The sequence below is a fragment of the Danio aesculapii genome, chromosome 20 (assembly GCF_903798145.1).
Source record: "Danio aesculapii chromosome 20, fDanAes4.1, whole genome shotgun sequence".
In the NCBI taxonomy this organism is placed as follows: Eukaryota; Metazoa; Chordata; class Actinopteri; order Cypriniformes; family Danionidae; genus Danio; species Danio aesculapii.
The window spans coordinates 34,022,405-34,036,461 of NC_079454.1; the positions used below are offsets into that span (position 1 = coordinate 34,022,405).

General features: G+C 35.3%; 1 protein-coding gene across 1 annotated transcript in view; it reads right to left on the reverse strand.

The window, feature by feature from the left end:
* Positions 1 to 14,057, reverse strand: part of nbas (NBAS subunit of NRZ tethering complex) — a 350,427-nt gene that overhangs the window by 257,964 nt on the left and 78,406 nt on the right. Inside the window, 3 exon segments of the mRNA XM_056480954.1 lie at positions 2,029 to 2,162; positions 7,525 to 7,698; positions 10,821 to 11,006. Of these exon segments, the coding sequence (XP_056336929.1) occupies positions 2,029 to 2,162; positions 7,525 to 7,698; positions 10,821 to 11,006 (494 nt within the window).

Here is a 14,057-nt window from a genome sequence, read left to right on the forward strand (position 1 = left end):
TCCGGTTGCCATGGAAATGATGTCTGAATCTCAAAAAAAAAGCACAACTTCTTGCTGACTTATTAGGTCTAAACCAAACCTGATACGATTGCATAATTCCTATATTTCCAGAGAAGATCTGACATCATGCTAAAAAGATTTTTGTATTTTTGTTTCATTCTCAATAATCCACTTCATCTTTCAATCCCATATCTGAAGACTCTTCACAAATGCACTCTCTCCTCTCAAGTTGAAGCAAGCGGTAACAGAAAGAGCTCTGGAAAAGCCCTAAAGCACTGATCCCTGGATTACAATGGGGGTGTAAAAAAACACATTTGGGTCTTGCAAAGGTGCAGCGAGATTGTCCAACAACAAATCAGGTGAAAGTGAAAATGAGAAATGTATCAAAATTATTTCAGCATAACAATGTCGAACCCTCAGGATACATCTGACGACAAATTTTGCGCATCACATTATTTCAGTGGAAATGTGTTATTTTGTTGCCCTGTGAGGGAATTAAGTGCTAGCTGGTGCACGTGAACTAACGCTTCATCTGCATTCAGAAGAGCGCTGAAATTTTTATTTAATATCAAACCGTGTGGCCGAGTGACAGGCCTCTCGGTCTCCAGGATGTCTGAGGAGAGCAGGAATATAATAAGGAACGCTGAGAGGTTCTGAGGGTTCACACTTTGAAGGCAGAAAGACACACGCTGTGCTAATAATGAGCTAATCAGGGGCTTACTGACAACTGTGCATACATGTGCTAATTGTGTGTGTGCGCTTCACGGGGTTTGTGTGACAGCAGCACCAGAACAAGTGTTGTAGCTGTGAGTTGGTTTTGAACTCCTGCCTTGGAATAGCTTTATGAAGTGTCTTTAATACAGCATAATAACATTCAAATAATCAGTTAGTACAAGGAACTTGGAGATGTACACTAGTTATGTTTTTAAGTTTTAGGTTTACAAAATATATGCATGTAATTAGATGTCTTATTGGATTGATAATGCAATAAGACATTTAAAAAATGATAATGAACAAAATAGCATTTTATTTTAATAATAAATAAAATAAACTGTGTTATTAAAATGACACTGCAATCAAACAAAGGTTTGTTGACACTAATATCATTTTTATGCTTTAAGAAAAAAATATATTTATAAAGTCTAATTATTTATTTTTGAGTAACATTACAATAGATGTGTTCAAAATTGCATACTTGAGCACTATTCTACGCCATTTTGTAGTATAAATGGTGTAAGTAGTGTGTTCTCACTGAATACCCGAATGATGCACTTATTCAACCGGTAAAATGAAGTGTGGAATGTTGGACACTTCACGCACTCAACCAAAGTCCCTTTAAGACAAGTCATTTCACTTGGAGGCCAACTTCGAAATGCCTCTCGGGCAGTATGCTCGGGCATTCTGTCTAAATGGGGAAACATTAAATTCTCCAAAACTGTGTGCCAATCTTACGATTACAATACAGATTTAGAATAACCAATAAAATTAGACAACAACCGCCTCATAAGTTTTGTTTTTAAACATCTGAATTAAAATCGGAATATTTTCAGGTTGCCAAAGCTAATGCGCATGCGCACTCGAAAGGCAAGAGATCACGACACTAACCTTATTTATGGCAGTGTTACACATTATCATCCTCTGGATAACGCTTCATCAGATTATGCTTCTATTTTGGAAACGGAAACGGTTGGAAACGGTTTGAATTTCCGCTTAGTAAAAAAACATTAGTGTTCCATTTGGGACAACACTACATACATATACTACGCTGTTGAGTGTGTAAGTGCAAAGAACATAGTGCATAATGTATAGGACGCAGCTAGAATATCATTAAAACAGATACACTGATATTTTAATATGTTTTAAAAATAAAAAAAATTTCTGCAGTAATAATAATAATATTATTTACATAAAACCCCTCAATCTGATGCCAGACTTCTGAATGAGAGTGTAGATTGCTACCACAAGAATTCTGAGTGAAAGTTAAATCAATGAAAGTTGTTCCCAGTTGTGTGAGGGTTGTTTGCTCACCCGTATCCTCTCTGTGGCAGACATTCGAGTACATCATAGCATAGAGCGAGCTGGTCATCTCTCTCACAGCTGTAGATACACTCCAACGCCACAGTCATCAGCTGATCCGAGTCGCCAATGATTTTTGGATGACACTGCAGGTACAACAAGCACATAATGTCATCAGAATTATTGATAAAACTCGACTGAAGTGCAACTTAATATGAAATTAAACAAGGACAGGGTGTGACATATCAAGCAGCCCCTCCCCTCCTTAAAAATAACCAATAGGGTTTTGTTTATATTACGGCACTGAAAGTCTAAAGCACATCTGACGAATGACAGACAGTCTATAATAGCAATGCTGAATCTCTCAAACCATTTCTACACTCTAAAATTAATCACCAAGTGTAATATTCAAATGGGTGCAATATGTTTTGAGGTCTGTGCTGACTTGCACATATGACTTAGACATCCATATTAACATCCGTATATAACAGATTGTGCGTGTTCACACTGCGCCAGTTCATGTGTCAAACACAAAACCAAACTTCAACTCATAAATGCTTAGAATCATGTGAATAAGTGATCAATTTTAGTTGTGTCTTTTAGGGGGCCAGACAATACAGAGCATTCGATTGATCAGAAGACTTGATGAGAAGCTGAAATGCATTGGTGATATCATAAAAAATTATTGATTTTAATTTGAATTCTTATATGTTATAAATCCGAGTAGTACACTACTTTATATTGTCAAGCAAAGCAAAAAGACAGTAACTGTTTCTGGCTTAAATTAATTATTGATATTTCTTGGATATTCAGGACCTTTTTTTTTATATGAATGTGCAACTTGGGCAAGTAACAGGAAACACTTTGTTATAAATAAATGCTTTACTTACAAAGTTATGTTTTTTCTGTAAGAAGTAATGAAAAAATTATGTTTCCACTATTATAATGCTGTTCCTGTTGCTATCTATTGAAATGTAGCGTTATAATATATAATATGCTGTAACTGAGCTTACTGAAGAGTGGTTTAGAAATAATTCTAAACCATCTATTATGTTTTATTGTTCCACTATAGTAATGATACTTAGTATCAATAGTATATAGTATAATATCTATAGTCAAGATACATATAAAATAATTTATTACATTTGATAGGTGTCTATTTCATTAAAATACCACAGTAGCATTAAAATTCTATTTAGTGTCCATTTTCATTCGTTGACTATATTTAACATATGGAATTTTATTTATTTATGAGTTTCAATTTGCTTCTTTCAGAAATAACAAAATAGTTAATTTCCCTGGTAATTAGTTACTTTCTTAACGATAAAGTCAGTCAATAATTGTGAAAAGTAACTACTAAATATAAGTGTTTTTTTCTCATAATGTGCCATATTTTTTCCTTATCTGTCAGATTTTCAGCACCCTATACTGTAACTATAATTAATTTGGTAGGAGAACAACATGTTTAAAGTAATTTTCTCTCATTTCCAAACAGCATTTAAAGGGGTGGTCCACTACGATATCATATTTTAAACTTTAGTTGATGTGTAACGTAGCTGTGTGAACATAAACAACATCTCTGAATGGAATACGTTCAAAGTTCAATGCAAAGGGAGACATTGGTTTTTACAGAGCTAGCTTAGCAAAGCCTATAGTGAACGAAGATTGGAGACAACAAAAAAATACATCCGGGCTATAGTGAGATCACAAACGCTTCAGGTTATGTGCATTCACCATGCACATACACCACGCACAGCAAAGAGGTATGTTAAGAGGCGATGTAATGTTATAACAGAAAAAGCTAAAATGCCTTCCAAACACTATTTCAGAGTTTCTTCTGTTTCTGTATTTGGGCTTCTAAAAGACATGACACAAAAAGAGAAGTGCTTACAGCTACTCTGACTGACAGTATTTAGACAGCACAAAAGTGCATGCTTGTAGGGGCGTGACACTTTTCCTGGTCTTTGATCAGCGAATCACACCACATTATGTTATCTGACCAATCAGAGCCTCTTGAGGGCGGGCCTTTTGGAGGTACTAGGAAATATGACAGTCGTTTTCAAGTTAGCTGAGTAGCAGTATATAATCAAAGTACAATATATGAAAAAAAATTGTGATTTGAAGTGAAGCATGAGCACAAATTGCTTTGCTTCAAAAATATACTCTGGACGACCCCATTAAGGTCTTCTGTCTTGGTATTATCTAACGATTAACAAAACTGATACTAAAAAAATAAATGAATACATTTAAGAGGATCTTTAAATAGAAAATATCATCTAAACCTAATATCTGATGTATTTTAATGTTGTTGAGATTCTCAAAATGCTATAAGGAGCAATTCCGATGCAACTAACAGTGTGTAAGCCTATTTACCAGAACATACCTTTATAGAAATGACCTTCATATGGTGTTAACACAAAGCAATTTCATCCAGCCTCTTCTCAGACAACAGTAACACACACACGCACACACACACACACTCACACTCACACACACACACACACACACACACACACACACACAAGCACACACAAGCACACTAAAAATCATCTTAGTGTCAATTGGATTGGATTTCATTTCACACAACATTGAATGTGCAAGGCTGATTCATGGACGCACACAAACACAAGACAAAACATAAACACACATGTACAATTCTCATATGCCTGATTTCTCTCCAACCACTTTTATTAATTTCCTGTGAGGGAAACTGATGCCTCAGATGTGTAAGCAGGCCATAAATTTTTATCATGGTGGTGTGAGACAGCGTGTACGTGTATGTCTGAAGGTCTTTTGTGGCTTTGGACTTAGAATTGAAATGGCTCTTCCTACAAGCCATTTCCCGCCATCCCTCTTATATGAGTGCATCTCTGCTGTTAAATTACTAGCGTTTATTCATTCAGCGGCCACTTTCATCCAAAGCGACTTATAAATGAGGAAAAGCACAAACAATTTATCATGAAGAAGCAACTATATTAGCAGTGACACACTACTGAATTTCAATAGTAAATCATATCATTGCTGTGCGTGCACTTGTATGATAAGTTTTTTGGTGTGGTAATATTGATTGGATGCAAATTTCTGAAAGCTTCTTTTGAGCTCATCAATCTCTCACTAATTAAATAAAAGTGTAAAATGTCTTCTAAGGACAAAAAGTTAATTCTAAGGACAGAAATGTATTTATACAGGGTATATACAGGAATCAGAAGTAAAAATGCAATACATTTATGTTTAGTCGTTTGGTTTAAACACTTTTGTCCAAAGGACTTTTCCTTTTAAGACCTTTTTTGAGATTCTTTCCATACATTAAGACCTCATCGCCACTTTAGGTTTCAACCGGTAACATTGGCAACATTTTAACTTGCAGTATAGTTACTAAATATTGATTTTAAGAAAGCACAACTAAAGCTTGTGATAACTCCTTATTAATGCAATATAATGTAAGAGCTTTAGCAAACACCCTGAACTATAAATGGGAGGTGTGCCTTCATGTCCCACTGATATACAGTCATATCGCACTGCTACTCGTGTGATATTGCATTTATAAAACAGTTTGACAGCATAATTGTGTATAAAAAAAATTAAATCAAACACAGAGAGGAACTACTTTCTTTCGCCATTCATTCACATCTGCAGCAGACGTCAGAACAGCAGAAACCGTTGCTACTTTATAAAAGTCACTTTAGAGCTAGTGTTTGAATGATTCTTTAGCGTGATGACCAGTGCTTAATTTGTAAATTGTGAGGTCCTGGAACAATTCAATTAAATTCACCTTTATTTATTACAAAAAAAAATTGCCGGATCCGGCTTGTTCCGGCACAAATTAAGCTCTGGTGATGTCTAAAGTGATGACAAAACAGGTTATTTTGCCCACATTTTAAGATCTTAAGGCTGAACAGCATGAAAATGCCATTAGCCTAGAAAAGTTTCCCAGTATTTCTCTGTCACAATCTGAATATCACAATAATTAACCCCGAAAAAGAAACACTACCAGAAACACTACCAGAATGCTATGGTATAAATACAGCACAACAACATACAAAAGAGAGAGATCAACTTAGAAAGTCTCTAACATGTTTTATAATGATCAGTTGTTTCTGTTTTTTTATAATGATCAGAGTTTTTCTCCCCTAAGGGCTTATTATGCGGTCTCTGTTTCCATCTTGTGGCAGAACATCAACCGTCTTTGCTCTGCTCAGTATGATAGGCTGGATGCCGACGCACTGCATCTCCGAAATTCTAAATATTTAAAATCGGCACTTTCCCTATAAATAAACTCCATAATTGCAATCTAAACAACTACTTTCTCTACCAAAAAAAGCCTCAAAAGTACATTAGGTTGTCCAACAGCAGCAATATTTGTCAAACTGTAATGAGTTTATTGATCTGCTGTCACTTTATGTGGGCGGAGTAATACACAAGGGCGAGGAGGCTGTATGACTGCTGTTATTGCAGAATATCGCATGGCTATCAGCCAATCAGATTCGAGAACCAGACAGAATTGTTGTATAGCGCCAAGCAGGAGCAGTGCGAGAGATGCGCGAGTATGTTTTCTGTGCACCTGCGTCAGTTTGTTTTTGATCAAACTAAATTGATTTCACCAGTGTTTGTTCGGCTGCACATAGAGAATTACATCTTTATATAATGAAAAAAAGTCTTTAAAACTGTCTTTATTATAACAGAAATATTTCACAGGGATTCTTTTTTTGCTTGAGAAAATGGATGGGTGGTGTAAGAGCGTAAGAATACGGTCAATTGAGTGACTCAGAGAGTTGTCAGCTCTGAACTAATCTGAGGCAACAATTGCACTTTCATCATGATCCACACAAAGGTTTAATATAGGTCAACATTAGTGTGGGCAGATAGTGATTTAAATCAATTAAATATTTTTTTTGTAATGTAAAAACAATCTGTTTTTGTGAAATTAACCTACATAAAACATACCTGCTGCACCCAAACTAAAACATTATTCATATACTGAACAAATGCTAATTCGGTCTCTTCCAACAGATGGAGCCTATAGAACACCAGAAATAATGGTACTGCCTTGGTTTCTGCATTAAACAAAGCAGTGTGATGTCAAATCTAGTAGGACTTATCACTACAAAAACTACAACAACTCAATATTTGCAAATTAAATTCAGTCAAACTGTAGCATGCAACAATACATTGCATAATCAAAAATGATACAAAATGTCATACTTAGTAAAATAGCATTTAAGATTTTTTTTAATATATTTACATGGCCTTAACTTTCTCTAAATTGATTTATCAACTTTTAATATTTTTTTTTAAGACCCAGCGGACACCCTGCTATAATTACATACTTAAAGATTTGATACCGCTGTGAAAAACCACATCATGTTCTCAATGTCTACACTTACTGGCAAATTGCAATGCAGATTTTACTCTGGCACTTTTGCAAGAGTAAAATATAGTATGGTTTTTACCTCCCACAATTCACCACATCAACAGTCATGTAGAGTAAGTGCGTGTAGTTTGCCTTACATCTGGCTTTGAGTGCTGGAAGTGTTTAAGCGGGAGTGTGAGATCGTCTTTGGCGAGGGTCACCAGGTATTCTCTGAGAAGACTGGAAGCAGAGCCCACCCGCTGTCCTTCACAGCGGTGCAGAAACGGCACCATCCACTGAAAGCAGTTCCTCACGTATCGATCCTCGCTGGACTAAAACACAAGATCAAATCATGATGCACAACAACAGCAAAGGACAGAATCTTCTGTTCACTCAAAACACTTACAGCAGGTGGAAAGAAACAGTTCATGTAGTTCCAAACACAACAGGCTTTTAAAGAATGGAGTACAACCTGACACATTCTGACTCTGTCGGTTTGTGTAAATCCGCATGAGCTTCAGAGTATTATATTGCTTTTAAATGAATTTAACAGTTGTCTGAAACAAATAATGGGATTGTTTCATAATTGCAGGGGGGGGGGGGGGGGGGGGTTATTATTTAACAAAATAATGGAAATTAAATATGATGATTTGCCCTGTAAATAGAACAAACAGTACCTTAACACCTAGGGAGACATTGCAACATGTTAAACTCTCATAAACATTAGTCATGTAATATTATCTAATGAAAAAACGAGAAAGACTAAAATATTTGGTCACACTTGATTCCAATGTATAATGTTCACTATTAACAAACCATTTGACGGAACTATTTCTATTTTTTGATGAATTCTTTATGTATTTATTTATTTAATTTCTTTCCTTTTTTGAGAGAGTTTGTGCCCCCTGCAGGTCAAAAGGTCTATAAATAGGAAGGTGACTGGCTGGAGGTGTGGCTGACTGGGAATGCCGTTTTTGACCTTGAGCCGTTTTGTTTGTTTTCCAGTCCAACTTATATTTGTTTTCCAGTCCAACTTATATTTGTTTATTATTATCTAAATAATGATGTGTTTTGTTTGTTTGTTTTGACTTTGAAATGAACCCCTTTTTTGAAAATAAATTATCTCATGACTTTTTCTACAACCAGGCATCAAAAAATTACCCAGTTATCACCAGATATGGCAAGTAAAAGAATTTAAACTGCAGGAAAAATTGCCACTATATCATTAACTATGATATTGAGCTCAATTAACTCCCAATTTGCCGCTTAAGTAGATTGGTCTGGGTTTTGTGTAGGATTAGGGATGTAGAATAAATTCTTGCAGAATATGTAGTTTATAAGTACAAAAAAAAAACAGCCAATATCTTAAAAATAGGCAGGTAATAAGCTTCTAGTACAAGGGTGTCCAAACTCAGTCCTGGAGGGCCGATGTCCTGCATGGTTTAGCTCTAATTTCCTTCAACACACCTTCTTGACGTTTCTAGTATACCTAGAAAGAGCTTGATGTGCAGGTGTGTTTAATTATTGTTGGAACTAAAATATGCAGAATGCATGCCTTCCAGGACCGAGTTTGGACACCCCTGTTTTAATATATACAGTAAAGTGAATTGGTACTTAAAATAAAGTTTAAGCAAAAAAAAAATCCTAATACAATATTAATCTTATTGCTTTTTTAAAATAAGTCAGAATGTTTTAAAAAAAGAATTGACAGAACACCCTGCAAACAAAGCGTCCTCCTCTTCGCAATACACAGTTAAACTACAGTACAGTTCAAAAAATGTGGACAAAAAGGATAGAAAGAAAACATTAAGATATACAAAACAAATACATACCAACATAACTACTATTATACAACAGCACATTTCTAATATATATGGGGTGCATTTTAGTGTTTGTTTTCCATCTGCAAAACCGGAAATCAATCTAGTTAATATGTTCCATAGGCTACGAACATTAACCCTCTGAGGACCCGGGAGGATCTCTTTTTTTTTAATCAGTGCCAAAGACGCTAAGATTAGTCTGTTGATTTGTCACACAAATACGTGTTATACACCATTTAAATCTGTTAGGCGTCTACTTTTTTATAAGTCGCTGAAATAAGCACTAATTTCAGGGCATGTCAAAACATCTAAGGGGCCCCAAAATCACCTCAGACCCCATAGGGTTAAAAAGAACTGTTTAAAAAGATCAATTACTGACTGGAAATTGAAATAATAACAGATTTGTCTCATCTGAAATAAACATTAAACAGTAATAAACACTTAACATAAATTTGAATTAAAAAATAAAAAGATTTTTAAAATAATTCTCTTTATAGAATACACTACTGTCAGATCTACTGTATTAAGCATGGTACAGTTCTAGCTAGATGCTTAAGTTTTATTTAACATTTAATTTTCTTTAACCTTCTTTGTGGATTAAAGCCATTTTTGTATTAAATTTGAAAATTAGACGTTAAATGAAAAGAAACTGCTAGCGACTTCTATAAAATGTGGGGTGCTTTTAAGCAAGCAAAATATTGATTTCCTTCCCACTAGGTATAGATCAATAACTGACTGCATCTTGAACAGAATTGTATCTATGTACACTTGTGATTTTATTGTGCATATTTGTTTGGATGACCATGTTGTGTTTTTTTTTTAAATTAGTGTTGCTGTATTTTGTTTAGAACATATGCATGTACATGTCATCATTCATTTTTGTCCTGCATCTGTAATTGTATTTGCAAAAAAAAAAAAAAAAAAGAAGCTAATTAAGTGTGATGTGTTACAACCCTCCCCATGTTACATTTGTGCTGTGCTCACCCTTACAATTTTGATGTACAATAGAGCCTGAAATAAAGGTTTAAAAAATGTTTACACAAACAAATCATTCAGATAATTTCTGAACCTTTTTTAATCTTCTTTTATGCGACCACAGGGACTGGCGCACTATGTGGGTGAGTAAAGGATGACAGAATGTTCATCTCCGACTGAACCGAGTGTTTCCATAGAAAACATTCAAAGTATCACTAGTAAACAGATGCTAAGATGGCGATTCACCCACTCACAGCGTTTCCCCTTAAACGAGCAAATGAGTACTAAATCATTTTTAATGAAAGCATTAAATACAAACAAGCCCGCTGGATGTGCTTACTGCAGTCGTAATGAGAGCAGGCCTGTAAACACAAATCCGCAAGCGCTCTCCAAGATCTATCAGTTGCACTAGTGCTACTCAAAGCAAAGAGCTGAAAATACTACATTTATAACTGCTGAGAGAAACGCAGGAGATTTAATCAGTTTGCAGAGTGGCTACTGACACTATTCATTCATTCATTTTCCTACGAAAACAACTACAGACAATTTAGTTGTATTCAATTCACCTATACCGCATGTCTTTGGACTGTGGGGGAAACCGGAGCACCGGGCAAACAAGTGTTTAAATGTTGAAGGAGACCAAGCACCCCAGAACATACATTTTTCATGAGGAGGCGGAGCTTGTCGATGTCACTGAGCTGCTGCAGTTCCTTTAGTGTGACACTCAGGTCACATGACGTCTCGTAGACCAGTGTCTCCATTGTAACCAGGTCATCGCAAAGCAGCTCCAGCCCAGGAATGTTCTGCTCTTTTCCAAGACGCACCAGAGATAGGGAACAATCCACCTGTGTGAACCAAATCACAATCCATCAGCAATCTAACAGAGAAACATAAACCAGCCTATGAGGAACAGAGAGGGGGAATATTTGTTTAATTCTAGGTCTGACTGCATCTTCTAAAAATATCAAATAAAAATATTTATTTGAAACTTTTTTTTTTTCCTCAGAAGATGGTTATTTGTAAATATAACAAATGTTTTCATGTGCTGCGATTAGTGTTCTAACAAACAAATAGTAGATTTATTCGCTTTTCTGAAACATCAGCATTGTGGTGTCTGAAAATAAATATAGACATGTCTGAAAACATGCCATGTTTTTTCCAATCTTTTTATTTAATTTCAGCAGACAGAACAGAAAAACAAAACTAAGAGAAAACAGACAATCAAACAAACCCAATATATAACATTCATTCATTTTCTTTTCGGCTTAGTTTATTTTAAGAAACATTTTAAAAATTTTGGAACAGTAAACATGTCAGGTTATTAGTTAACAATTAAAATAAATCCCTGACTGCTGCTGTCTTCATTAGTTTCAAAACACTGATTTCATTACAATTTAAAATGGCGTCTTTGGAGATCTTTTCTGCTGGAGATAGTGTTGTCCTAAAAAAACTTAAAACAAAACCTTACATATACCGTAGGAATGATATAGCAGAAAAAATGTTGGCGGTTTTAAAAACTTGACTTTTCCAAACCACGGTATACCTTGAAAATGGTTATTGCTCCATGCCTAGTTTACTAAAAAACACCAAAAAGATTTCTAAAGTACACCCAGTCAATGAAACCCCAGCTGTCCATCAATACAGTTCATATCAAGAGCTGACGATTGGCATCCCTCCACCAGTTGACAGGCAGAGCATGGAGCCAATCAATAGTGGATGCCTGCATGAGGAAATGATTGCTGCTTTTTTTTCCTGCCTGGCAGGAAGCGAAACCCCTGACACTGGAGTTAACAAGAGCCAAACACCTGCGGAGCAATGCTGCCTTCCTAACAACACAATACAACACTCCAATTACAAAGCAGAGCTGCTTAACACCAAATCAGGGACAAAACCAACTCGTGTATTTGCCTTACAAATAAATGATTGCAAACATAGCATGTTTGTTCACACACACACACCTGGCTTTAGTTGTACAGAAGTATTGATCTCCACGCGTGCAAACGTTCTCAGCCATACTTCCTCTTACTCTAAGGACAAAGCATGCAGGCAGCCTTCAGATGAACCGATCTCACACCCTTTTATTGCACTGGATTTCTTTTTAGACTTTCAATCTGCTTCCATGCACCAGCCGTCCTCCTCATCTCACTTCACATGTCAAGCTCTGTGAGATCAGCCCTCTCTCCTTGCTTTAACCTCTGTCCTGACAGAGTGATGTCTCTCCTGCTCTGCAGCACTTCTTGAAACGGCCTGTGCCTACAGCTGAGTGATAGTGCTTGTCATACTGGTCATATACAGTGAGGACAAAAAGTTTGAGACTAGTGATACAACTAAATTAAAAACCTACAGTAATCTGAAAAAGTAGGTTTTGTACATATATGGACCTGAAATGGTGACTTTATTGGATGAGGAATCATACATAGTACAGTAGCTTCACTGACTTTGATTTTAACATCATTTTTTAGGGGTGGAAATCTTTCCAATCTGAGTTTCTATGCTTTTCTTTTTAATAAAGACAATTACATAATATTTCTCTTTCTTTTTTTACAAAGTTATATTAACGGCGGTCACACACAAGTCTTCACATTGTTTTATATGCATTTCTCAGCAACATGGACACCTCCAAATTGTGTTGAAAGAGTCCCATACTATACTTATAAGGTATAATTCACCCAAAAAAATCATGTCTATCTTAATGTATTGACGTATTAGCGGCTGTTAAATCTCAAGTGAGCTGACCGTGAGCTGTGTGTTCACCAGAGATGACACCCGCACCAGCTAATGAAGTTTACTTTACTGAACAGAACCTACATAGGCTGTGAATAACATGTAATAAAGTTCTAAAATAACGTTCAGTTTATTGCACACAGCGATCATTTGGAAGCTGTGTGGGAAGTATGATTTACAAGTGTGGTTTTTTGATGGCAACCATGACAAGAGCGCACTCTGCAGTGAAAGTGAAAGCGAAAGTGTGCACATGATTTAAATGATCATATCACATTTTGGAGTTATGATCACGACAAGCATTTGATATGTTTTTTCTTTCATAGTAAACCCAGAGTACCGTGCATGAGAATAAGTAACAGTGTCAGTATAATTACTCTAGCTTATATAATGTTAAATATAATGCAAGAGGGAATCTGATAATGACAAACGTCTCATTTTATCAGTGAAAAAATAGTCTAATAATATTGTCAATGACAGATTGCAAGCATATGTCTCAAACATAATAATTCAACTTGAGAATTATGAATAATTATATTCTTATATAATCTGGTCTTTAATGCACAGTAAACTGAACAAATTTAAAGTCTATTCAAGTCCACTGTTTCAAGTCTATGCAAAATTTAGCATTTTAACCTACAGCAGACCTACACATAAACCTAATATTATTATATTGTTTATCTTACCATGTTTGAGAAATAACAATAATAATAGCCGACTCATTAAGCTTTATTTCATATTTACAGAATCGTGAGAAAATCGTGATCTTTATTTTTAGCCAGAATCATGCAGCCCTAATCATCAACATATATTTTTATTTATTGCTTTAGCAACAAAGGTTGTTTTCATGGAAAAACTATTTCCTAAAAAAATATATATAATAAATTACAAACAAATAAATACATAAATTAGATAAGATTTTTCCAAGTTCAAATATGATAAAATTATATATATTATAAAAACGTTTACCCGGTGACACTTTACAAAATATCTCCTTGACTGAGTTCATTTAATAAAAAAGGCATCAAAAGCAGGACACTCCAATAGAGTGTGTTTTACACTTTTACACATTTTGCAGAACAAACACAGAGTGAGGTCTTCAGTTTTAGTTTGAAAATTCTGGTTTTACATTTCAATATTGACCGACTGAAATACAGGCTGCATTCGTATCTTTA